Source organism: Pempheris klunzingeri, chromosome 3, assembly GCF_042242105.1.
Source record: "Pempheris klunzingeri isolate RE-2024b chromosome 3, fPemKlu1.hap1, whole genome shotgun sequence".
NCBI classification, from domain to species: domain Eukaryota; kingdom Metazoa; phylum Chordata; class Actinopteri; order Acropomatiformes; family Pempheridae; genus Pempheris; species Pempheris klunzingeri.
Genome location: NC_092014.1, coordinates 20,645,116 through 20,669,513, shown reverse-complemented (window position 1 = coordinate 20,669,513; position 24,398 = coordinate 20,645,116). Strand labels below are relative to the sequence as shown.

Genomic DNA, 24,398 nt, shown 5'->3' with positions numbered 1-24,398 from the left:
CCGCCACACACACACACACACACATACAGACACACAGACACACACACTGCAAAGGGAAGCGTCTAAAGTCACGGGAGCAGTGACATAAAAACACGAAGTGTAATATTTTGCAACATGAGTATCATTCCAATAAAGTTTTACTTGTAAAATTCTACTGAACTTGTGTGTGCTTCCTGGGTGTTCAGCTGCTGCACCTTCGGACCAGAGCGGCTCGTAGATGAGGAGATATTTGGGAAAGTGTTGAAGCCCAGAGGTCAGACATCCATGACCGCCGCCCGATGCGGAGTGGAGCCATCATCCACCCATCTGTTGACCGCCCGGCGCAGTCTGGTTCGCCATAACGATTAAAAACACGACAGTCAGTCACTCGGCCTGTTTTGGACTGTGCGTCGGTCTTGTCTTTGTGCTCATAACAGATTTTGCAAACTGCGGGCTGATCGGGACGAGGCAGCGAACAAAGAACGGAGCCCCGACGCCTCAGAAGCCAGTCAATTCCACCTTAAATGGCACTGGCGTCTGTTCTGGAGACCTAGGCGCCATCTTCGGTCCACCTTAAGCGCACAATGTGGCCAACGAGCGCAAGCGTACCAGCCAGGCTTCCGTCCTCATTCTCCAGCCGGGGATCGCACTCTGGCTGCCCAGCTTTGACACAGCGTCACTTGTGAAACAACAGAGGGGAAGAAAGACGCACTCGGGCCAAACCCCATCCGCACCAGCAGGAGAAGATGTCCGAGCCCAATAAGTACCGAGAGTGGATCCTGGAAACAATCGACTCTCTCCGCTCCAGGAAAGCCCGTCCGGATCTGGAGAGGATCTGTCGAATGGTCCGGAGACGACACGGGTCAGACCCGGACCGAACCAGGACAGAACTGGAAAAACTGATTCAAGAGCAGACGGTGCTCAAAGTTAGCTACAAGGGGTCCATATCGTACCGAAACGCGGCGAAGGTGCAGAGGAAAAGCAGAAAGAAGACTGAGTTTACGGCGGCTGGCAGCACCAGCAGCAGCGGCACCAGCAGCAGCAGCAGCAGCGGCAGCAGCGCGGAGGCAGCGAGGGAGCGGACCAAACACGACCATCTGAACAACAACGGCGACAGTGCGCACAGCTTCACCGACCAGGAGGAGGGAGAGGAGGACTCGGAGCCCAGCCCAGATCCCCACACTCAGACATCAGCCAGCACCGCCGGCAAGAAGCTCAAGCCTGCCTCCAGCCCGAGTAGCGGAAACGGGTGCCTCAGTTGTGGCGCAACAACGGGCTGCGATGTCGGGAGCGGCTGTAAAGAGGAGAAAGCAAGTGCACCGAGAGACAAGGGATTAGGACAGCAGGGAGCGGGGGGCAGCCCGTCGCCCGGTCTCGGCCAAAGAACAAGCTCGCACGACGGCGGCGGCGGCGGCGATGCCAGCAGGATAACACCGAGCAAAGCCGATGCAGCCCGCGGGGGGAAAGAGCCGGGTTTGTCCGGAGCTGACACCCAGAGCAAAACTTGCTCCGGGAGCGTCAGCAGCCTCCCTCAACACCAGAAGCACAAGCAGCCCGCGCCCCTCAAGCCCAAACTTCGAGTCGGAGGAGGGGGCACCAAAACAGCGGGGAACCACGCCAACTCCGACCTGGGCGACAGACTGGTGGCTTCCGTTCGCAGCCTGTCCGAGAGGAGCCTCCGGGGGGGCTCCGCCGCCGCGTCCAGAGGCCACATGAAGCCGCTCGGGCTGAAGGAGATTTTGGGCTATCTGAGCAGCCAGGAGCGGCTGTCGGAGGAGAAGCTGACCCGAGGCAAAGTCAAAGTGGTCATGGAGAGAGAGGTGGCGAGGGGCAGGCTGCGCAGGACCCGCTGCGGGAACATTACTCTTCCTCTGAGGGGGATGGTGGTGGAGGAGCCGACGCCGAAGAATGCGTCCGCCGAGAGACTTGTTAAGAGCGCACTGCAGGACAAGCACTCTGTGAAAAAGGTGGGCGCTGCTAACTTAATATTTCCTACACGTCCCGGCTGTACAGGGGAGGCTCGGCTGAATGGCTCGCTGATAAATTAATGATCACTGGTTAAACCCGCACACACGGCGGCGGGACGCGCTCTGCTCCCGTCACCAAATATGTTTGTCCCCATGTTTTAGATGCAGTTTGTGTTGGAGGAGGTTCAGGAAGGAGAATCGGTGTTTCTCCAATTGTCAGCGGGATGTGATCGTGCCCGTGATGCGTTTGTCCTCTGTAGCCTCGGTAAATGTGTGTGTGTGTGTGTGTGTGTGTGTGTGTGTGTGTGTGTGTGTGTAGGTCGGCTTCCTGCACAAAAGGTGCGGGTTACAGACAGACAGCTCCGGAGCGGCTTCCCCCGCGCGCACCATAAAGAGCGTCTCTCTCTCTCTGTCTCTCTCTCTGTCTCTCTCTGTCTCTCTCTCTGTCTCTCTCTGTCTCTCTCTCTGTCTCTCTCTCTCTCTCTGTCTCTGCAGGGCGCGAGCACGAGCGAGCTCTGTCTTCGTTTGCCACATCGCTACTTTGGGGTCAATAACATTTCATTTGCCTCTCAGGAACTTTGGCCTGGGCCTCCCTGACAGGCTGCGGTCCGGCTAAACTTGAGACGTGCCGCTGGCGCTGTGCCGCGCAGGCCGGCGGCGGACTCGAACCGCCGACCGCCGTGCTCGCTCATGTGGTGTTTGGTTACATTTAGTGTGTTTTCAGGCTTAGTTTTGTTCCCCTCTCCCTCTCTCTTGTTATCCCACCGCTTCGTGCTTCATTAAACCCTTTGTAGCCTATCGCTTCTGACAGCGCGCTCTCCTCCCTCTCTTCCTCCCCTGTGGGCGCAGACTTGTAGGCTACAGTAGGCGGATGATGTTATTTCTCATATCTCCGAGCGGGAGGTGATTTAAATCCCCTCTTTCCGCCCCGAAACGGACCCGATGCGCAGTTTAAAGCTCAAATCACGTGCGAAGAGCCGAGTGTGAGTGAGAACTTGGATCAAACTCCGGTGCCGCCCCGTTCGCCTCCACTTCACTCCCTTTTCTGATGGAGGCGTCGTTTTCAAATGCAACTTTACTTGTCGTTGCAGCCGCCGTCCCCGGATCCCAGGGAGGACGAGCCAATGGAAACAGCCAGTGAAGAAGAGGAACGGGAAGAGAATGAGGAAGAGGAGGAGGAGGAGGAGGAGGAGGAGGAGGAGGAGGAGGATCCCCGGAGTTCTGATGAGGAGGGAGGACTATCCCCGGTAGCCATGACAACCGAACCAGATCTCATTGAGAAAACCACAGAAGATGCTGAGATCCCGACAGCATCAAAGCACGAGAGCCCCCAGCAGCAGCAGCAGCACTGTGCCAAAGGTGTGTGTGCGTGAAAGCATGCGCGCATGTATGTGCGTCGGGTCTGATGATGATGATGATGATGATGACTACTAGTTACCTTCCTCTACCACTGTTCATCAGTACTGTGATCATCACTTTATTTGTTAATCTAAAAAAAAAACTTTGACTTATTAGTTTCATTCATTCTAAATTGAAGTTTTTACCTCTATATACTTTTGCATCTCTTATTATATCATAATAATAATTCTACTACTCTACAGTTCTAATGGACACATTTTGCCTTCTGTAGTCTCCAGCTTTATTTATGGCCATTTACATGTTACTGTTACTGTCTTTTCTGATAGTAGTTTCTGGTTAGTTTTTGTTGGGGTTTTTTTGTACCCTGATTTTGCTGTGAAACACATTTTTGTGACCCCCTTTGTTCTATAAATAAAATAACACTAATATATTTAATATAAGCACAAGTCTACTATTGCAAAAAGCTATAATTAACTATACATCTTTCTACTACGACTACTAATAGTAATGACAACCACAAAAACCACCTCTTTGTCCCTCTTCTCCTCCGGGTCTGGCTGCTGGTCTCTCAGGGGTGTCCTCGCCCGATCCCCTCACCAGGACGCCGTGTCCACCTGCTCAGGGAGCCTCCCTGTCACAGTCTAACACTTCATGCCTGGAGGACAGAGCTTTCGTCCCTGATCAGACACACACGGAGGTACGAGTAAGTCCGTCTGTCCTGTTGGTTTTTATTGTGTGATGGTGGTGTTTCCCATGCTGTACCAAAACTAGGCAAAATGGCTCAAACGCAGTTTCAGGGTTAAATGCAACGTCGTGCACTTGAGTCTTTGTTGCTTCTGTCTTTCATCTCTCTACTGCTGTCTTTAATAAAGGCTGGAATTCCACGACATATACTCAAACATATCATCATAAGTATTAGTGTTATCAGTCAAATGTGCCTCAGTATTCACAGTAAAAGTACCTATTATAAAGAATAGCCCTTTACAGTGTTATAGAAGTATATTGTACAGTAGCAGTAAAAAGTTTGGATACACCCTCTCATTAATTTGTTTTTATTATTTTCTACATTTGTAGATTAATATTGACGACATCAAAACAATAAAATGAACACGTGTGGAATTATGTAGCAAACAAAAAGTGTTAAACTGCAATAAATTTAATATTTTAGATTCTTCAGAGTAGCCACCTTTTGCTTTGATGACAGCTTTGCACACTCTCGGCGCTCTCTCAGTCAGGTCGTCACCTGGGATGGTTTTCCAACAGACTTGAAGCAGTTCTCAGAGATGCTGAGCACTTTTTGGCTGCTTTTCCTTCACTCTGGGGTCCAACTTGTCCCAAACCATCTCAGTTGGGTTTAGGTCGGGTGATTGTGGAGGCCGGCCAGGTCAGCTGACGCAGCACTCCATCACTCTCCGTCTTGGTCAAATTGTCCTCACAGAGCCTACAGAGCCTGTGTTGGGTCATTGTCCTGTTGAAAAGTAAATGATGGCCCCACTAAGCACAAACTAGATGGGATGGCATGTAGCTGCAGAATGCTCTGGTAGCCTTGCTGGTTAGGTTTGCCTTGAATTTTGAATAAATCACCAACAGTGTCACCCGCAAAGCCCCCGCACACCATCACACCTCCTCCTCCAGGCCTCACGGTGGGAACCACACATGTAGAAACCATTCGCTCACCTTTTCTGTGTCTCACAAGGACATGACGAGTGGAATCAGAAATCTCAAATTTGGACTCATCAGACCAAAGTACAGATTTCTGGTCTAATGTCCATTCCTTGTGAAGCATTTATCTGAGAAGCTGTTAATTTGAGTTTTCTGCAGCTGGTAACTAATGAACTAGAGATCTAATGAACTAATGAACTAGTGATCTAATGAACTGATCCTCTGCAGCAGAAGTAACTCCTGGTCTTCCTCTCTTGGGATCGTCCTCATGAGAGCCAGTTTCATCAGAGCGTTTGATGGTTTTCATGACTGCACTTGAGGATACTTTCAAAGTTCAGACTGACTGACCTTCATGTCTTAAAGTAATGATGGACAGTCATTTTTCTTCATTCAGTTGAGCGGCTCTTGCCATAATATGGATTAGAACGGTAGTCAAATAGGGCTATTCACTGTATAGAAGTGTGTACCAAGCCTACCTCTGCACAACACAACTGATGGTGTCAAACACATTAAGAAAGCAAGAAACTCCACAAGTTAACTCTCCACAAGGCGCATGTGTTAATTGAAAACTATACCCGGTAAAATGTGGTGACGCAGAAACCTGAAATAGGCTGAAATAGGTAGAAATACTCAAATAAAATGGAAGTACTTCACAATTGTACTGAATTGCAGACCTTGAGGAAATACACTTTTTCCACCGCTATTCTTAAAATTCCGACCAAAATGCGACTGAAACGTGAACCCGGGGTGATGCAGAAGGTTTTCAGTACATCATTTAATTTTCAGTCATTACTTGCTACACATTTGCAGAGGCTATGACCAGGCCAGAGGGTTCACTGTGTGGCTAGAGCAAACACAGATTCACGCCTCAACCTCATTCATCTGCACATTTCAACTGAATCAACAGGCACAGAACGAATGTTTGAGCTGCAGCTCACTGAGACAGGTCAAAATTGTTGTTGACATACCAGTTTCTCTCCTATTTTCTATCATTTGTTTTTGAGTATATATTTTTCAATCAATATTTTTGATACACTGGCGTGTCACAATATTCTGTGTGTGTGTGTTGTGCATTGCAACACAGTTGTGATTCACCCTACACACACAGCTCCTGTGATGCTGCTCTGGGCCCCTGATGGCTCGCATTGTGCACACACGGGTGCTTTTTACATTTCCGGCAGCAACTACAGTCGCTGGTTTGGGAAAAATTGAAGTAGTTAGAATGGTTGGCATAACATGCCATGTTTCTTTGGTACCGAATGTTTTACAGAATGTGAGCAAAATACATTTTGGGATACCACAGAATATATTTAGCTAAGAAGAAAATGAATGTTTATGACATTTATGACATTCATTTTTAAAATTTTGGATGAAAACAATTGATGACATGTTGTTTTTATTGTGTTGTGTTGTGTTGTGTTGTGTTGTGTTGTGTTGTGTTGTGTTGTGTTGTGTTGTGTTGTGTTGTGTTGGAGGATATTTTGGCGTAAAGAATTAATGATGACTCCATTTAGCTGCTTCAGTTTCAGGGTGCTGGTATTGTTCATGATGGCTCACTGTTACACCGTCATGACTTACTGGGGCACCTGAATTTAACAGAGAGGGCTGGAGTTTAAAAAAAAAAGAGAGCACAGGTCGGCTGTAGTTAAATACACTGTACAAAAGATGGAGCTCACCGAGCTCATATGTGCAGTTGAATGTGTTGGTTAAATGTGTTACTTGGTGTTTGAGGTTTGCCTGGCACTACCCTCTGTTCACCAAATTGACCACAGCATATTAACACACCGGAGAACGCTGCTTTTTTTCCAAACTTGGGTCATATTTGTTCATATTTTTTGGTTTTTATTTTGGAGTTTAAATGAGTAAAAGGAAATGTTTTAGGATTGGTTCAGTGGGGTGCTGCACCTGGCAGCAGCAAATGGGGTACAATGGTACATCCACTAAAAGTGCCTGTTTTTGCCATTGACAGACACACATTGTTATTTCACCGGACATACAGTTTAAGTAATTGCAGCTCGTTTCACGGGTGCTGGCTGAGGTGATCTACCGGACCAATTCCAAACACATTTTGTACTTTTGACTTTTGTCATTTAGATACCAAACTATGTACAAATAGATACAGATTTAAAACTACAGCTTTCCATTTACAGAGGTTATTATTACATTTATGAAATGATGTGGTTTAGTATATCACTGTTGTTGTTTTTTTGTATTTACTGTTGTTGTTTTTTTGTATTTGGAAAGTACTGGCTACCTTTAAAGTATCCAGTGAAGTTCCATAAGCACCTATGGGTGTGTACACATTGTGATTGATTGACATTAGTTTTGCTGCATCTGTTTGCATGGGAGAGACACACCTTTCATCATTTTTATTGGTTCACATGTGGTTTGGTGACCAGATGTCATTCCAGCATGGCTCCTTAGTTAGGGTTAACTAACTAGTTTCCATTGACAAATTCCTCATTCCAAACATCAACCAACTAACATACATTCACACTTTAACAAGATCCACATAAGACATAGTTAAGTTTACATCGAGGCCCAATAAACTGTTGAATGCATTTTCTTATTCATAACAATTTTTTGAATTTTAATTTTTTTGGAGAATTAGTACTTTCTTTACAGCAATGTTTACTTGCTAACTATCATTTTCTTCTTTGCATTTGTTGGTGCATTGCTTCATTTCTTGGCACATTACCGCCACCAGCTGGAGTGGGTAACAATCCCTTATTTATATTGTGCAAAATTCACTTTTAAATGTCTTTTCAACATAAATATGTGTCCCATGCGTGTCTACAAATCCTCAAACTATGAAAAAGACCACACTCTCTCTTTTTCTTCTGCATCATCTTACAGTAAATAAGTGTGAAAATGCTCTGTTTAGTTTTGGCCCTATTTGTGATGTCACACACAGGTATCTTTTGAACATACGACCTTGGTCAGCATTAGCATGTTGCTTGGCTAATGTGTTTCCCCTTTGGAGATGTCAAAGTTGATGCGGGAATTGTTGGGCGGTGCCCACTCAGGGAGCTGACCAATCAGAGCAGAGTGGGCTTTTTAGAAGGGCTTTTTTTTAAAGAGACAGGAGCTAAAACGGAGCGTTCAGTAAGTGAAAAGAGCAGTATGCAGTGTGCACAGTATGAGGAAGTATGAGGCTTTTTTAACATGCATGTAGACCTATTCTAGCAGGACCCCCAAATACAAGTATGAACCTGAAAATGAACAAAAAACATGTCTTCTTTAAACAAATCAGGCACCATCTCTAAATCACACTCACAACACTACTAGTGGTGAAAAACATGACAAGCTACCTTTAAATGAAAATGAAATACCAACAGAACAAATGCATTGTTCTGTGACTATGTTTCAAACATATTTTTTATCCCCAGTTCGTTAAAGCCTTTACCTTTGTGTATTGTGTCACCTGAAAGTGGGAGTTTGGGTGATTTAGCATCACCATTGAGGTGGGTTACAATCTGTCAAACGCTCTGGCTGTCAGCTGAAAAGAAGCAGAGGGAAATAGTACATGTATGTCAGAATATACATGAAAATGTGCATGGATAATTTTTCAACCATCGTCCACCTTGGGTTTAGAAATTTGAACCGGGGATGACTCATCAACTTTGTCTCCCTCACCGGTCCAACAGCGGTTGTAGTTTTGTCATGATGCACCTTCTCACCACCTGCTCCTTTAATCCTTGACTATAGGTGAAGCTTGTTCCACTCTGATGCTTTCAACATGACATCCTCTGGCGCTGTCTCTGGTGACTCTGACTTGTTCCAGGGAGCAGAGATCGCCTTTTTGTCGTGCTTGTTTATCTGCATCTCTGTTTGACCTCCTCTCCTCTCTCCACACACACAGAATCAGATGCAGCATGACAGAATCAACCTCACCTCCTCGGGCTTTAACAGTGAGTTCTGCTTTACAGATCATCTCAAAATGTATGTGTGTGTGTTTGGTGCTTAGCTGTGATGACAGGTTATCAAACTGTGCTTAATTTTTCCCTCGTAGGCTTGGAGTCTAAGACAGAGGTCGGCGTGTCGTCCTGCCTGCTCACACCCACTGCCTCCCCGAGAGACTCCGGCATGTCTGAGGAACGAGGGATAAACGGAGGGGTTAGCGGTGGAGGGTGAGTACAGCAGAGATACTGGAGACACTGAAGGTACCAAACAGATTCATTGGGTCGCTGCTGTCTGCTCCACTCTTGCTTGCTTTTTTGGAACTGTTACAAAGTCCATTTTCCTTCTCGTGGGTCAAACTTTCTTTCAGCACAAGGCACAAGGCATGAAGGAAGGAGGCACCACTGGATGGTTTTTAATGTGAAGCAGATGCATGCATGTGCACAGGCATATGTTAGAGTTAGTGTTGGAAAATAAATCATAAATCAATTTTTGTCGGATCAGAGCAGGCGATTCATAAATGCATACCCAACATGCTGCATATTTTTATGGTGTGTTGAGTAACTATAAGAAATAATTGAATTTCTTAAGAAAAAATATTTTCTAACAAATTAAATATCTAATTAAGAAATATGAGTTAGAAATATTTTTTTCCACATAGCAAACAATGAATTTAATTCATTGTGATTTTTAAAATTCTTTCAGCTCTAACAATCAGGAACAATTAAATAGTACACTTAATTTGTTTTATCACCACTGTAGTAATGGAACATCATCGCCTTGCAACAACAGCCTGCTCACTGCAGTCCTGCGAGGTTCAGTGCATCCTGGGACATCTGTCTCAAGCAATTTGTCTGATTAAAATGAACATCAAGCCATCATGTTTAACATTTGGTTGCAAATCCTGTGCAGTTATTTATTTACTGAAGTCGGTGATTGACAGCAGATAACTTGGTACTTTCCCTCTCTTCTGCAGCCATCTTCACTTCTTGCTTGTTTTGTTTTGTGCCTCTTAAGATAGCAAGCTTAACAACCGCTACCTGATTTAGACTGTCAGCATCTGGTTGCAAACACTGAAGCTAACACCTATGTTTATTTAGCTTAACAAGGCTACAGCTACCTAGCAGGCTAACTAGCTAGGCAGAGTTGTTAGCAGCCTTGATAAGTCAAGGCTTAAAAGCTAAAGATGTTTAGTGTGTGTGTGTGTTTAATGATAGAAGTTGAATTTCAATGTGCTGGACTACGAAGCCAAACAAAAAATACTTAATCAATTCACCATAGTCTGGCTCAGTGACCTTACACCTGCAGTCACTGATTTTTCGACCCCTTGGCGACAGTGGAAACAATACTGACATATCATTTTAACCTGATGTGTTGAACTTATTAGCAAACATTTGCTTATTTACACATCCAGCTGTTACGGAGCTTCACTGTCATTCATTTTGAGTCGTTTATGTGTCCACCTGGTGAATGTAAGTCCAATATTCACTCTCTTTTAGCTCTGTTTTTGGTCTCCGCCAACTCCTGGGTGAAATATTTGACTCTTTAGCTGCTAAATGCTCCACTGTGTTCATCAGCTAGTCTCTAAATGTGTCTGTCTGATGTTTGGTGCTGAGTAGGTAGTATACAGTGGGTTTTTAGAGCGTTTGTTTGTAATGAGAGTGGTGAAAGTGCACCGAAACAAGTTCAAATATAATCATATATAAACACATGAAAATCACAGTGCTTACATTTAAATAAACCAGCACCAAGGCCTTGCAAATAAATAAGCACGAATGACTATCCTCTTTTAAAACAACACAAAACTCCATTCCTTAACTGAGTCGTCAGCTGTGACACAACTTTACAAGTTTACTGCAGGTTTGATAATGGGCCAATGGTCAACTCTCTTCTTCATCTTTCTAGGTTTGTGAAGTCTGAGGGGGGCAGTGGGAGTCCGGTGGACTGGACAGTGTCTGATGTGGTCAGTTATTTCACTGCAGCAGGTTTCCCAGAGCAGGCTGCTGCCTTCAGGACCCAGGTGAGTCCGTAATGTCCTTTAACAGCCACTAGAGGCCACCAGAGACAGGATTAATGGCCGTACTGTAACCTTTGACAGGTGTTACCTACATCTACCTACCCACACTGCTTTGCTCTCTTCATTAGGAAATCGATGGCAAGTCTCTTCTCCTCATGCAGCGTAACGATGTTTTGACTGGCCTGTCAATCAGACTCGGCCCCGCCCTCAAGATCTATGAGCGTCATGTAAAGGTTCTGCAGAAAACGCACTTTGAGGATGAGGACTGCTAACAACGGACACATTAAAAAATACACACAGTGACTTTCATATATAGCTCAAGTAATCATATAATAATGTATGCATGATATACAATACAGCTCAATTTTCATCTAATGTCAGACACACACACACACACACACACACACCAGTTTCTCTCCCTCTACAACTGCTCTAGTCCAGAAACAACACACAGAAATGAGACTGGATTTGAACAAGGATTTTCTACCAGACAGAGCACAATCATTGAAGGGAGAAAGTAGACTCTGAGACGCTGTGGCTCAAAAATAAGAAAAATAACATTCATGCAATTTTCTTTTTTATTTACAATGATTAAGCACTTTGCAATTTCTTGAATAAACTGTACACGATGTTATTTTGTAATGCACATTTTAAAAGAAGTCGTAGTTATCATCTGTGAACATACATTTCAGTTCGTTTTTGAGGCTATAAAGCGAGGGTTGGTCAGTAACAGGTGCACGTTTGCCCCTGTACACTTACTGTACATGTGTGGAGGCTTCACAGAGCATGTTGGATTGATCAGGAACAAATTAGAAGTAGACCAGAAGAAATACATTCCCAGGAGGTTTTCAGTGGGCGGAGACAGCCGGCCTGCTGAAGGGCTGGAAGAGGTCACATGATCAGCAGATCCCCTTATGACATCATATGGGAAGCCGAATCTAAACAGCCTGTTTTCACGTCCTCTCTCTTTTTCTCCTGCTCCAGCTTTACTCTGAGTTTAGTGGTCTGTAGGTTTACCGCGGACACGTATTTATGTTGAAAAGACATAAAAAGTGCATTTTGAATAATATCAGATGCCACGTTTTAAGGCTTTGACTGTAGCTTAGATCAAACCAGTCTTGACTATCGTAAATAGGACTAATTTGCAATGAACTGTGGGTAAATGTAGTCTTTTTTTATTCTAAATTTAAAAAAACATTGCTGGCTGAGCAACTGCAACATACCACTCAGCTCATTAGAAAATGCTCGATTACCAAAACTTCTTTCTGGGAAAATTCAGCAAAGAGTGTAGAATTTGACCACAGGTCTCAGCACAGCTGAACTGAGACTCTGTGGCTCCTTAAAGTGGCCAGACTCAGTCAGTCAGGCTCAGGACAGTTTCTTCAGACCAGTGGCAACGAATGACAATGTCCTCACTGCTGTATATTTCCTAAAAAAAAAAGAAGCAAACCATAATTACGAGCCATGTTCTCCTCTTTTTTGTCTTTTGGTCAGCAAGTGTGACTGATTGTTACCATGGAAAAAAGTCTGGCGGTAGGCTAGCTAACTTTTTTTGCGAAAAAAATAAGTCGGTCTAACTTGTATTAGACTCCTCTGAGAGCAAAATTAAGACCGGCTCAATACTACAGGCCAGTCTAAAATATCTTTGTGCAAATCATCTACAGAAATGTTGATCAAACTGCTAAATGGACTGAAATCAGCATAGCAATCACCTCATAACTAGATTTAATAGAGTGAATATGTAAATATATTGAATATAGGCCAATTTAATACATCAGCCTCCATTTGTACATTATTAAAAAAGCAATTATCTAACTGATAGATGTTATCGCAGGGTAAAGCTGGGTCAATCAATCAACAACCTCATGCCACCAGCATTTTTTTACTTGTACTGTTTTAACTGTCGGACCTTAGAAACCAAATGCTGTCAGATTAACACACCTCATCCCCACCTTCACTGTTAGCGGCATACATTCCAGGTTTGGCATCTCCGCTGTGCGTGCATTTTGTAACAAGGGTTTGTTTCTCACAGTTTTCTATTTTTATGTTTATATTGTTTTCATTTTGTGAATACTTTCAGTCCACTTTCCATACGCTGATGTTCACATTTCATTGCGCCTTCAAACCTCTTCTACCTCTCTTCCTTCATCATCCTCCTCACTTATCACTTTGTTTGCAACTTCCAAGAACACATTTCCAGGTTATTACAGTTGGTTGATGGTGTATGGTAGGTGGTAGTCCAGATTCTCACCAGAGGACTGTACAGAGTGTCTATGCCCTTGTTGCTTGTCTCAAGTAATTTGTTAAAAGACAATTTTAGTAATAAAAATATCAGTGAAAACACCACAACGTGTCCATTCTGAGTGTGTTCATGTGAGGGCTGCGTGTGTCTGTGTGTACCAGACACAACTGTCTGTATGTAGTGTGTGTATGCGTGTGTGTGTGTGTGTGAGGGAGGGAATCCAACAAGGGTTTAAAGTGGCAGAGTTACAAAAGCGGCTCACTTCAGTCACTGCGACAGGGACTTGAAGGAGGAGAGACCATGCTGCGTTTTAGAAAAGAAAAGACTTACCCAGGCGAGACAGACTATAAGTCTGTTTTTTTGGGAAATAGGCTCTGTGCAGCATTTCTTTTGACACATAAATATTTTACAGTGAGTCAGGAAGTGTTCTCCATGACCGGCCAGGCGCTTGTGCCTGCACTTGCTGCTTAGAAATGAGGGAGGAGGAGATATCACACTATATCTGTCCTGGGACACTCTCCAAGGTAAGTGCTTGGGATCTGTGTGTGGGTGCACGTGCGCGTGCCTGCGTGTGTGTGTGTGTGTGTGTGTGTGTGTGCGCACAACAGGGTTACAAATAAGACAGGGAAGCAGATGGCATATTTATAACTCGGCTGATAAACAGACGGGCAGGAGCTCCCCCAAAACATGGTGGTTCAAGGGAACACAGGAAAAGGAAAAGACTGAGACACTGCTGGGAATTTCTGGGCTCCAGGAAGACCAAAACCACACCAGGGCAGATCAGATCCGGCAGACACCGAAACCTTTTGGCGGTTATCACAGAAGAAATCAGGCTATAAAAGATCAGCTCCTAAATATACCTCAGTAAACAACTGCAGACGACAGTGAGGGAGCAGACCTTAGTGTGAAAAACTGAGGATCTGACCAGGCAAAGGAGAGCAGTCATGCCAGGTTCAGGAGGAGCAGAGTGAGTGAAACAGCTGCATGTGCACATATTGTGTGTGTGTGTATAACTCATGCACGTTTGAACATACTGTACAATATGTTGTAGATACGGAGTATTGACATATTTTATCCAACATGTTTGTGTCATAAAATTGCTCATAAATCATGCAAATCATTTTTACTTTAAACTAAAAACAATTGATGTGTTCATGTTTACAGACTCGTATAGTTGCTATGTGCAGGGCCAAAGAAAGTCTAAATACAGCTCAGTGTCACATGAGGAAATTAGAGCTACGAGTGCAGAGCGTGCATGTGAGAGAGTCATAATGTGTCTCTTGTGTGGAAGCCCAAAGGGAGATGATTTCTCCACTGCCATCCTGAACCAGAAACACAGACCCAACAGACTCATTGTGGACGAGGCCCTCGATGAAGACAGCAGCATTGTCAGCCTGTCACAGGTCTGTGTGTGTGTGTGTGGGATGCGAATACGTATCCTCGTTATGTGTGTTTCTCCTGAGATTTGTGTGTGGTTCCACTAGACTAAGACGGAGGACCTGCAGCTCTTCCGGGGGGACACTGTGGTGCTGAGAGGGCGCAAGCGGCGCCAAACAGTGTGCATCGTCCTGACTGATGGCACCTGTGGGGATGAACGAATCCGCATGAATCGTGTGACGCGCAACAATCTGCGTGTGCGGCTTGGTGATGTCATCAGGTAGATGCCACACCCGTGTCTTTGTGTTAAATGTGAGGCTTTAGCACTGGTGGACTCAGGGGGGAGCCCCACCATAGTGCTGAAGAAGAAAACACTGTAAAAGTGCCCTCTTGGATGCCTTTATGGTAGATAAAACATGATAAAGTGAGAGCACTTTTTCATGTTTTATCTACCATCCATGGGTCAATGTGCCCATTGCAGTGACCATCCAGTGAATAAAATATAATAAAATGTAATAAAGTGTTTCTCTACACCGGTTCCTTGAAGCCCACTGCTCTGCATATCTTACATGTTTCCCTTCTCCAGCACCCCTGGAGGGTGAGGGGTGATCTTGGGTGCCATTTCAGTGGAGAAAACATCTGAATTAACCGCTGCCCCTGCCTAACCTGCAAAATCCAGTGATTGCTATCGATGTGTGTTTTATCACAGTATCCATGCCTGCCCTGATATCAAGTATGGGAAAAAGATCCATGTCCTCCCTATAGATGACACCATTGTGGGCCTGACAGGAAACCTCTTTGAGGTTTTCCTCAAACCGTATTTTCTGGAAGCTTACCGTCCCGTACATAAAGGTACTGCAACACCGCCTGTTCATCACCACCTCCACATCATCTACAACACATTCATATGCTCCCGTGTGGGGTAACTTTTCACCTGTGTTGCCAGGTGACATCTTCTTGGTGAGGGGTAGCATGCGGGCGGTGGAGTTCAAGGTGGAGGAGACTGACCCCAGCCCTCACTGCATCGTTGCCCCAGACACTGTCATCTACTGTGAGGGAGAGCCAATCAAAAGAGAGGTGTGTGTGTGATTTCTGAGCCTCTGGACTGTTCAATGTTAATGTCAACATACAGAGGCCAATGGGAGCTCTCGATGCTTGAAATGTTGCACAATTATCGCAATCGCTTGTTCACCAGCTGTGATACGAATCTTTGTAAAAATACAGTATCATAGACCTACTTGCCTTAATACACTATTTCTGTAGTTAGTGTGGAAGAAATGAACTGTACTCGCTGTGCCACCATGAAATGATCCACTGTGGCAACATGTCGACCAATATCAGAATTTTCTAAATCCTGAGAAAAGTTAAAGTTTTGTTTGAGTGTTAGTTTGATGTTCATTTTCTAAACTGTCACTTAAACATTTCTTCTAATTTGAAAAAGTGTTATCTAGCAGCTGTGACAGATGGAGCAGTGGATGGATCCATGTATTGTTGCAGGTTAACAGTGCTGCATCAGAAACTTAGTCAAACTTCCAGTTTGAGTGCTTCCATGTAACGTTACTGGCATCAGGAACAAGGCCGCTGAGTCAACACCATATCCATGAGAACACCCTCTGTCTTTTACCTCTTGCCATGTGACAGGAGGAGGAGGAGAGCCTTAATGACATTGGCTACGATGACATTGGAGGCTGTCGGAAGCAGCTGGCCCAAATCAAAGAGATGGTGGAGCTTCCCCTCAGACACCCCGGCCTTTTCAAAGCTATAGGAGTCAAGGTTCACACAAACACAAACACCGACCCCAATCAGTCATATCTGCTTCTTTTGATTCTGACATGAGTTATTTCCCATCTTCCCCTCCTCTCTCAGCCCCCCAGAGGTATCCTGCTGTACGGCCCTGCAGGCACAGGGAAGACCCTGGTGGCCCGGGCTGTAGCCAACGAAACCGGGGCCTTCTTCTTCCTCATCAATGGTAAGGCTTTTATTTGTTTACACAGCAATACAATGAGACCATTTGTACAGAGAAAGACAAACATTTCAGAATACAGTATATGTGGTTACTGGAGGCTGATCTGTGTAGGAGAAAATGTGTTTCACATGCATGATTCTGTGACAAGGTCCGGAGATCATGAGTAAGCTGGCGGGAGAGTCAGAGAGCAACCTAAGGAAGGCGTTTGAGGAGGCGGAGAAAAACGCTCCAGCCATCATATTTATTGATGAGCTGGATGCCATTGCTCCCAAGAGAGAGAAGGTAAACAATAGAGAACAAGTACAAAATGCCTTTTTCTGCTGCTGAGGTCGATGTAACTTTGTGTGTGTGTATGTGTGTGTGTATGTGTGTGTGTGTGTGTGTAGACCCATGGTGAAGTGGAGAGGCGTATTGTCTCCCAGCTCCTGACCCTGATGGACGGCCTGAAGCAACGAGTTCATGTGGTTGTCATGGCAGCCACAAACCGACCGAACAGCGTAGACCCTGCTCTGAGACGCTTTGGTCAGACCAGCCACACACACACACACACACACACACACACACACACACACAAACACGCGCACGCGCGCACACACACACACACACACACACACACACACAGACATACATATATACATTTACAGATGTGGTGATGTTTCTCTCCAGGCAGGTTTGACCGGGAGATTGACATCGGGATCCCTGATTCAACCGGCAGACTGGAGATTCTGCAGATACACACCAAGAACATGAAACTGGCTGACGACGTTGACCTGGAGAGGGTGAGGAAGTGTAGCTGTGTGCGGCCAAACAGACACTTTTTTTTTTAATTCTCAAATAATCAAAACTGAAACAATTAGCTGATCAACAAATAATTAATCTGCAACTATTTTGACACTGTTTAAGTAATTTTTTACTTAAAAAATGCCACACAGTAAGTTATTCCAGCTTTTTAATTCTGAGGATTTGCTGCTATCATCTTATTTGATATTCAAATGAACATTTTGGGGGTTTTGAACTGAACGAAACAAGAAATTTGAAGTCATCAACTTTGTGGAAAATCATGATGGGAATTAATCACCATTTTATGTATCAAACAACTGGTGGAGAAAAAAAACTAATTGGCAAATTAACTGATAATGAAAATAATCATTACCCACAGCTCCAGTGGCAGCTGATCAATGAGGTGAAATGTCTTGTGTTACAGGATGAGCATTTATCCACAGGCTCTCCTTTGATCAAAATATTCCCAGTGAAATTAAACGAGAGGATTTTCAATGTTGCTGATTTGGTACAATTCTGTAGAACTGTTAGAAAAGTGCTGAGAGGGAATTTTATTTGGGTCTTTTTTTATTTCTAGTGAATCTAACTTACGTCAAATTCTTTATTTTGCTGGAGATCCCCTCAATCTCTCTTAATTTAAAAGCGTTATTACATTTTCATGAATTCACTGTATTTCTGTAATTTTTAAATCAATTTCAAACAAACATAATACAAATGAGTGTAAGAGTAAAAGTAGAAGTCTTTAAGTATTTAGTCTTAGTATATCTATGATGTTCTAGCAAAAACAGGTTCAATTCAACTGACTCATGCAGGTGGAATTTGCAAAAGTTATCTGTGTCTAAATTCACTGTTGTTGGAAAAAAAAGGGGCTACAACCTAGAATGTAGCACCACCTTCTGATGGCATGTACCCCACTCTTCATATGCGAACATGCTTTTTGATAAATAAATATTGATATCCCTGAGTTATTTAACATATCTCAGATTGCCACAGAGACCCACGGTCATGTAGGCGCCGACCTGGCTGCTCTGTGCTCAGAAGCTGCCCTGCAAGCCATCCGCAAGAAGATGACCCTCATTGACTTGGAGGACGAGTGCATCGATGCTGACCTGCTGAACTCACTGGCCGTCACCATGGATGACTTCCAAGTACATACACACACACACACGCTCACACAAACACATACACAGAGACTTTTGCTCTTCTAAGTTGGATGTGAGTGTATCAGTCCCTAAAAGGGCAACCGTCTCCTTCCCCTAAGACTTTAGACTTTATTGTCCCCTTTGGGAAATTCTTTTCCACAGGCTCAATGTGGGCGGCTTCTGTAGGGGTCCGCGTTGGGTGGAGGTTGGACAGAGAGAGAGAGAGAGAGAGAGAGAGAGACAACACAAACAGCAACCAACGTACTAGCAGTGACTATAGCACTAGCAACAGGAGTGTGACTAAAAGATTAGCAGTATGATATTATTGAAAAACATGACGAGTGGCCGACGATCCGCAGCAGTGATTCATGAAGCAGAGAACCACATCAGCAGGACCAGGACCAGGATCCACAGGAACCTGAGAGATGAGAAAGCACAGAAAGGCTCCGGGGAAGATAGCAAGTTAGTGGCAGACATTAGGCGGACATGAGACATAATGATGGAGAGGAAGAGGAGGATAGAGAACAGAGAGGAGCCCAGTGCGTATTCCACAGACACCAGAGAACAGAACAAAACACACGCTAGAAGACCAGCAGACAAAAACAGCATCAACATTCAAACAAACAAACTAACACCATCACGTCCTCCCTCAGTGGGCACTGAGCCAGAGCAACCCATCAGCTTTGAGAGAGACCGTTGCAGAGGTGCCCCAGGTGAGCTGGGAGGACATCGGAGGCCTGGACGAGGTCAAGCGAGAACTGCAAGAGCTTGTTCAGGTGGAAGAAACACTCAAACACACATACCACCGGACTCTGCACACACCTACAAACACAAGTCCCACAGATAATCCAACGATGGTCATCTCGCTCTCCTCAGTACCCTGTCGAGTATCCGGACAAGTTCCTGAAATTTGGAATGACTCCATCTCGCGGAGTGTTGTTCTACGGCCCTCCAGGCTGCGGGAAAACCCTGCTGGCAAAGGCCATCGCCAACGAGTGCCAAGCAAACTTTGTCTCCATCAAAGGACCAGAGATGCTCACCATGTGGTTTGGAGAATCAGAGGCCAATGTCAGAGACGTGTTTGATAAGGTGAGTGGAGAAAGGAAAGAGAAATATATAATCATGGCTGGGTGAAAATTTGGGATTTTTTTAGTCAAGCTCTATGTAGATGAGTTTACTCTGCAAATTTCTTTCTCCTTTGTTTGACACTGTGATCTCACTGACCTCCTGGTCTCCTCTCTGCCTTCAGGCCAGACAGGCAGCCCCTTGCATCTTGTTTTTCGACGAATTAGACTCCATCGCCAAATCCAGAGGAGGCGGAGCTGGGGACGCAGGTGGTGCAGCTGACAGAGTCATCAACCAAATACTCACGGAGATGGACGGCATGTCCGACAAGAAGAACGTTTTCATCATAGGCGCCACGAACAGGTGCGTGTGTGGGAATTTGGGTCATGATTGTGATTTGAGAGGTCAGTGCAGTGAAGTCGAGGTGCAGACCTTTACTGATTCTCCTCTCTGTCCATCTCATTTTCTTTACTCCGCCTGCCACACTAGACCAGACATCATAGATGCCGCCATCCTGCGGCCAGGCCGTTTAGACCAGCTCATCTACATCCCTCTCCCGGACAAACCGTCTCGCAGAGCAATCCTAAACGCCAACCTACGCAAGTCCCCTGTCGCACGAGTTAGTGATAGACACATGTTTCTCTGTACAGTACCTTCCTCCTGTATTGGAAATGTTGCAACCACTTTTCTGAGAGTAATAGTTACACTCACCCACTTCATTAGGTACACCTGTTCAACTGCTTGTTAATGCAAATATCTAATCATCACATGGCAGCAACTCAATGTGCAGCCGACAAATCTGCAGCCACGAAGAATTAAGGCAGTTCTGAAGGCAAAAGGGGGTCCAACCCGGTACTAGCGAGGTGTGGCCTACCTAATGAAGTGGCCGGTGAGTGTACTTAGATATACTTAGATATTTCCCTTTCTGTTTCCTTTTGCTCCTCCTCTCTCTCCTCCCTGTAGGATGTGGACCTGGAGTACCTGTCTGGCATCACAGAGGGTTTCTCCGGAGCTGATCTGACAGAGATCTGCCAACGAGCTTGTAAGCTGGCCATCCGCGAGGCCATCGAGGCCGAGATCAAGGCTGAGCGTCAGAGGCAGTGCAGACCAGGGATCCCCATGGTCAGAGCGCTTATTTACATCAAACTATACTGTACTAAACAGGAGACTGATAATTGGGTCTCTCTGACTTTTTCTACTCTTAGGACACACACACATGCACATACATACACGCATGTGCTCCACTCCTCAAAGCAGTACCAGGCTGTTTGTGCCCGGTACAGAAAGAGACTGTGGAAGATAAAAAAGTTCCCTAAAGGGCGGCTGTGTGTTTTGTAACTTTCAGCCTTTGGACTGGGAACACACACAAAGACACAGAGACACACACAGTGTAGTGTAATGTTTCCACATGGAGTGCTCATAATGTGTTTGTCTGTCTGCAGGATGAGGACTACGATCCTGTCCCAGAAATCAGGAAGGACCACTTTGAAGAGGCGATGCGATTTGCTCGTCGCTCTGTCAGTGACAATGACATTCGCAAATATGAAATGTTTGCTCAAACTTTGCAGCAGAGCCGAGGTTTTGGAAACTTCAGGTACACATATGCCGGTGCAGCTTATGACTCACAAGAGAAAAGGTGCATTCAAGTTCATTCTGTTTTATTTCTCCACCCAGGTTCCCCTCTGCTACTGGTACCCGATCTGGAGGTCAGGGGTCAGGCTCCGGATCAGGGAGGCCCAGCATGTACAGAGGGGAAGGCGACGATGACCTCTATCAGTGACAAAAACTCATCATATAGCTTATTTATTTCTCTTCCACTGCTGTACTAGGCTTCCTTGGAGGCATGGAAGCTGAATAATAATGGAAGTGGAAATGGCAAGACACAATGGGAAACCATCATGATTATAATTATGAGGAACCTTTTCTAAAAAGACTTTTAGAAACATGAGAAATAACATGAATCAAACAAGAAATCAAATGAAAAATGTCTGCCTTATATTATAATACTGAATGGTGTCAATGTATAAACAAATGTGCTGAGATAGAGAGAAAATATATATGTTAACCATAATTATATTAAAGCTTTGGATTTTCACACACTGTGATCCGTTTGCACTATGAAAATTATATTGTGTGTATGTGTGACTTTAAAATGTTATAAATAAATGTATTAGTATGTCTCTGTGATCACTCGTACAAGGTTTAAGGAGTGCAGCATTTTTGTGCACAGTTTAACATAGATTGACAGCAGCTTCTCAACAAAAGTCAGCATCAAGATTGATCGATGTGAAAGGGACGATTCACAAAAAACACAAACAATATATTTTCATATACTTTGTTAGAACTGCTAATCTAAGTTTGACTTGCTATGGGTTTGAGGTTCCAATACACCTGAATATAATGACTCTAAATTGAATTTTCAGGTCCTCAAAGCATACAAAATATTACATTTGAGAATTGCAAAATGTATGCATTTTTCTGGACATGTCCTTGGTTCTCCGGACCTCATGTAGGCCACTACCAAAAGACAACTGACACACAGTAAATCAGAGGTATTCCAGCCCTGCTAGAAAATACTGAATATTGAGCTGCAAAGTTTGTTCATTAAATATTTAGAACTGAATCCGCGGTTTTTGTCGTCACTAATTTCAGTAAATACAAAGTTAATAGCAGCCACCAGCCTGCGGAACCTCTGTTGTCTGACCTGAGGGGAGGTGTTTCCCTGAAGTACCGTTCCGCTCGCCTGTTTATTTCCGGTGGCAGGCGGAAGTAGCAACAGGGCGCCTGTGGAGGTGACCGAATGGCAGACAGCAGAATAATTTTGAAAATATTAGATTAACGCGGAGCAGAAGCAAAGAGAGTTTAACATTTTTAGCTAATCGTGTGTGAACATCGTCGGCGCCATGGGAGCTCACCTGGTCAGACGGTATGTTACCGAGACAGAGACCGAGCCGGACCCAGCGAGGAAATACGAGTTCGACCCCCAGTTCGGCTTCCCCGAGAGGAAAGAGAGAGGTTTGTCAGCAGCTGCCTACTCCGAGAAACTTACATCTGTGTCCTGTAATGTGTTTATAATAACCTGGATACAAAGTGACTCTCCTGTCAGCCGAGCTAACAGCGAGCACAGCTCGTCAGACGTTAGCCGAGCTAGCTAGCTAGCTAGTTATGTGCCAGTGTGTTATGTGCATAATCAGACGTGTGCATCTACGTTTAGCCTACACATCTAAAATTGCTGTAATATAACATTGAAATTGTTAAGTAACTTTATAGTTTATGCTGGTTTTCAGGTGTGTCATAGGTACCTTCCTTTCCTGTGCAGCCCTAAGACTCTGCCGGGGTGAAGATATAGAAAATATCCACACAATAACATATTCATTATACGAGTCAGGAGAGAAATGTATATAACATAACATTGAACTGCCTTCTCAGTCGGCATTGTGAATCATTTCCAATATTTTGAGAAGTTTGACCTAGAAAGAAGGGTTGTGTGGTTCTGGGTTTATGAACAAATTTCCCAACACAGCAAAAAGAAAAATCTTGTGATGTTTATCCAAAATAGGCAATACTATAAGTTCATATACTGCCCAGCAATACCAACGGTGTCTGTTTGTTCACATCTTATTGACCTGTAAAGTTTATTTCAGTTCTATGTTGGTGCCTTGCGCAGATACAGATGCATGCAAATGTGCAAGGTCACCTTAAAATCACACTTCTCATGTATGTTTAGGCGAGAGCTAATTTTTATTTGGCAAATTGTGTCAAGTTTAAAGTCTGAACAGCAAAAAGACATTGTGTATTGACAAATCTCAAGTGTGCTCCCTAAACTGTTATGCTGGGATTTACACATGATCTGATTGATTACTTCTGCTTGAGATAAATGTAATGTCTCAAACAAAAAGACCGCAAGAAGTCGGTGATATGTTATGAGGAATTCACAGAGCGTCTACTGTGCTCAAGACTTACATGACAGACTGTGTATTGAGCCTCTCCCTGAATCTCCCACAACCATTCATGTAGTAATGTCAGGTGTTTGCACATTAAAAGATGACCCTGCAAATGTGTTTCCCTTTGCCAGAGATGGTAGCAAGCCAGGAGCAGATGAACATGGCCATGCTGCCTATAGAGCAGAGGGACTACTGTGCCCATTACCTCCTGAAACTCATGAAGTGCAAGAGGGACAACTGGCCCAACTTCCTGGCGTGCAAGCATGAGAGACACGACTGGGACTACTGCGAACACCAGGAGTAAGTGTTTACAGCAGAGTAAAAACTGGGACACTTCAAAAGTTGGCTCCAGTTATTCTACTGTAGTCCTACATAGACGGCCATGGTTTCAGCAAACCAACACAACGTGAGGCCATCTCTTATGTGATAAGCATATGAAGTATATTCAAGGTCCCTGAATTATTAAAGTTAAATCTTGCCAATATGTGATTATTTACATCCACCTCGTCACAAACTAAGCACTCCGTGTTTTTCCGTCTCCAGCTATGTGATGCGTATGAAGGAGTACGAGAGAGAGAGGAGGCTCCAGCTGAGGAAGAAGAGAATCGAAGCTCAGGCCGAAGCTGCATGATCAGTACATCCTCTGGTACTTCTTCCTCTCTGTATATATATGTGCCGCCCTTCACAATAAACAATATTGTTTAAGCTCAACAAACCTCAGTCTCATTCACATCAAAACATAGAGATAACTAACTACTAATCTAAGGTCATTTACAAAGCACTTTTTTTTGGCTAAAATCATCATTTCTTGGTTCAGGACAACTCTACCTACATGTATTTCCCCCAGAAAAGATTATCCACCATTTCGTATGTCTGAAGATTTTTATCCGCACTCCTGTTCTAAATTTCCTCCCTTGTTGCCACCCCCCCCCCACATACTAAATACTAAAAGTTGTGGTTGTTTTCTACATGTTTCTTGAATTTGGCTGCAGCGTTCT

At 44.5% G+C, this 24,398-nt stretch overlaps 3 protein-coding genes across 4 annotated transcripts; all 3 read left to right on the top strand.

Annotated features, from left to right (window-relative positions):
- The first annotated feature begins 699 nt into the window (after positions 1–699).
- samd1b (sterile alpha motif domain containing 1b) lies at positions 700–11,516 on the top strand. The gene is made up of 7 exons (XM_070828210.1): positions 700–1,946; positions 3,038–3,291; positions 3,855–4,008; positions 8,830–8,878; positions 8,980–9,097; positions 10,773–10,887; positions 11,013–11,516. The coding sequence occupies exons 1-7, from the start codon at positions 726–728 to the stop codon at positions 11,154–11,156; spliced, it is 2,055 nt and encodes a 684-aa protein (XP_070684311.1). The 5' UTR covers positions 700–725; the 3' UTR covers positions 11,157–11,516.
- Positions 11,517–13,789: 2,273 nt separating this feature from the next.
- LOC139198566 (transitional endoplasmic reticulum ATPase) lies at positions 13,790–21,643 on the top strand. Of its 2 annotated transcripts, XM_070827452.1 has the most exons (18): positions 13,790–14,093; positions 14,418–14,529; positions 14,611–14,783; positions 15,213–15,355; positions 15,450–15,580; positions 16,145–16,276; positions 16,370–16,472; positions 16,618–16,751; positions 16,856–16,991; positions 17,136–17,248; positions 18,233–18,397; positions 19,045–19,167; positions 19,268–19,480; positions 19,641–19,819; positions 19,946–20,075; positions 20,420–20,578; positions 20,899–21,050; positions 21,131–21,643. In XM_070827452.1, the coding sequence occupies exons 1-18, from the start codon at positions 14,071–14,073 to the stop codon at positions 21,234–21,236; spliced, it is 2,427 nt and encodes an 808-aa protein (XP_070683553.1). In that variant the 5' UTR covers positions 13,790–14,070; the 3' UTR covers positions 21,237–21,643. The 2 variants fall into 2 exon arrangements, 1 of the variants encoding a protein (XP_070683553.1); XR_011584102.1 differs by lacking the exon at positions 21,131–21,643 and having other exon boundaries at positions 19,946–20,055; positions 20,899–21,038.
- Positions 21,644–22,221: 578 nt separating this feature from the next.
- ndufb7 (NADH:ubiquinone oxidoreductase subunit B7) lies at positions 22,222–24,115 on the top strand. The gene is made up of 3 exons (XM_070828027.1): positions 22,222–22,471; positions 23,532–23,700; positions 23,944–24,115. Exons 1-3 carry the CDS (start codon positions 22,360–22,362, stop codon positions 24,029–24,031), a joined length of 369 nt encoding a protein of 122 aa, XP_070684128.1. The 5' UTR covers positions 22,222–22,359; the 3' UTR covers positions 24,032–24,115.
- The last annotated feature ends 283 nt before the right edge of the window (positions 24,116–24,398 follow it).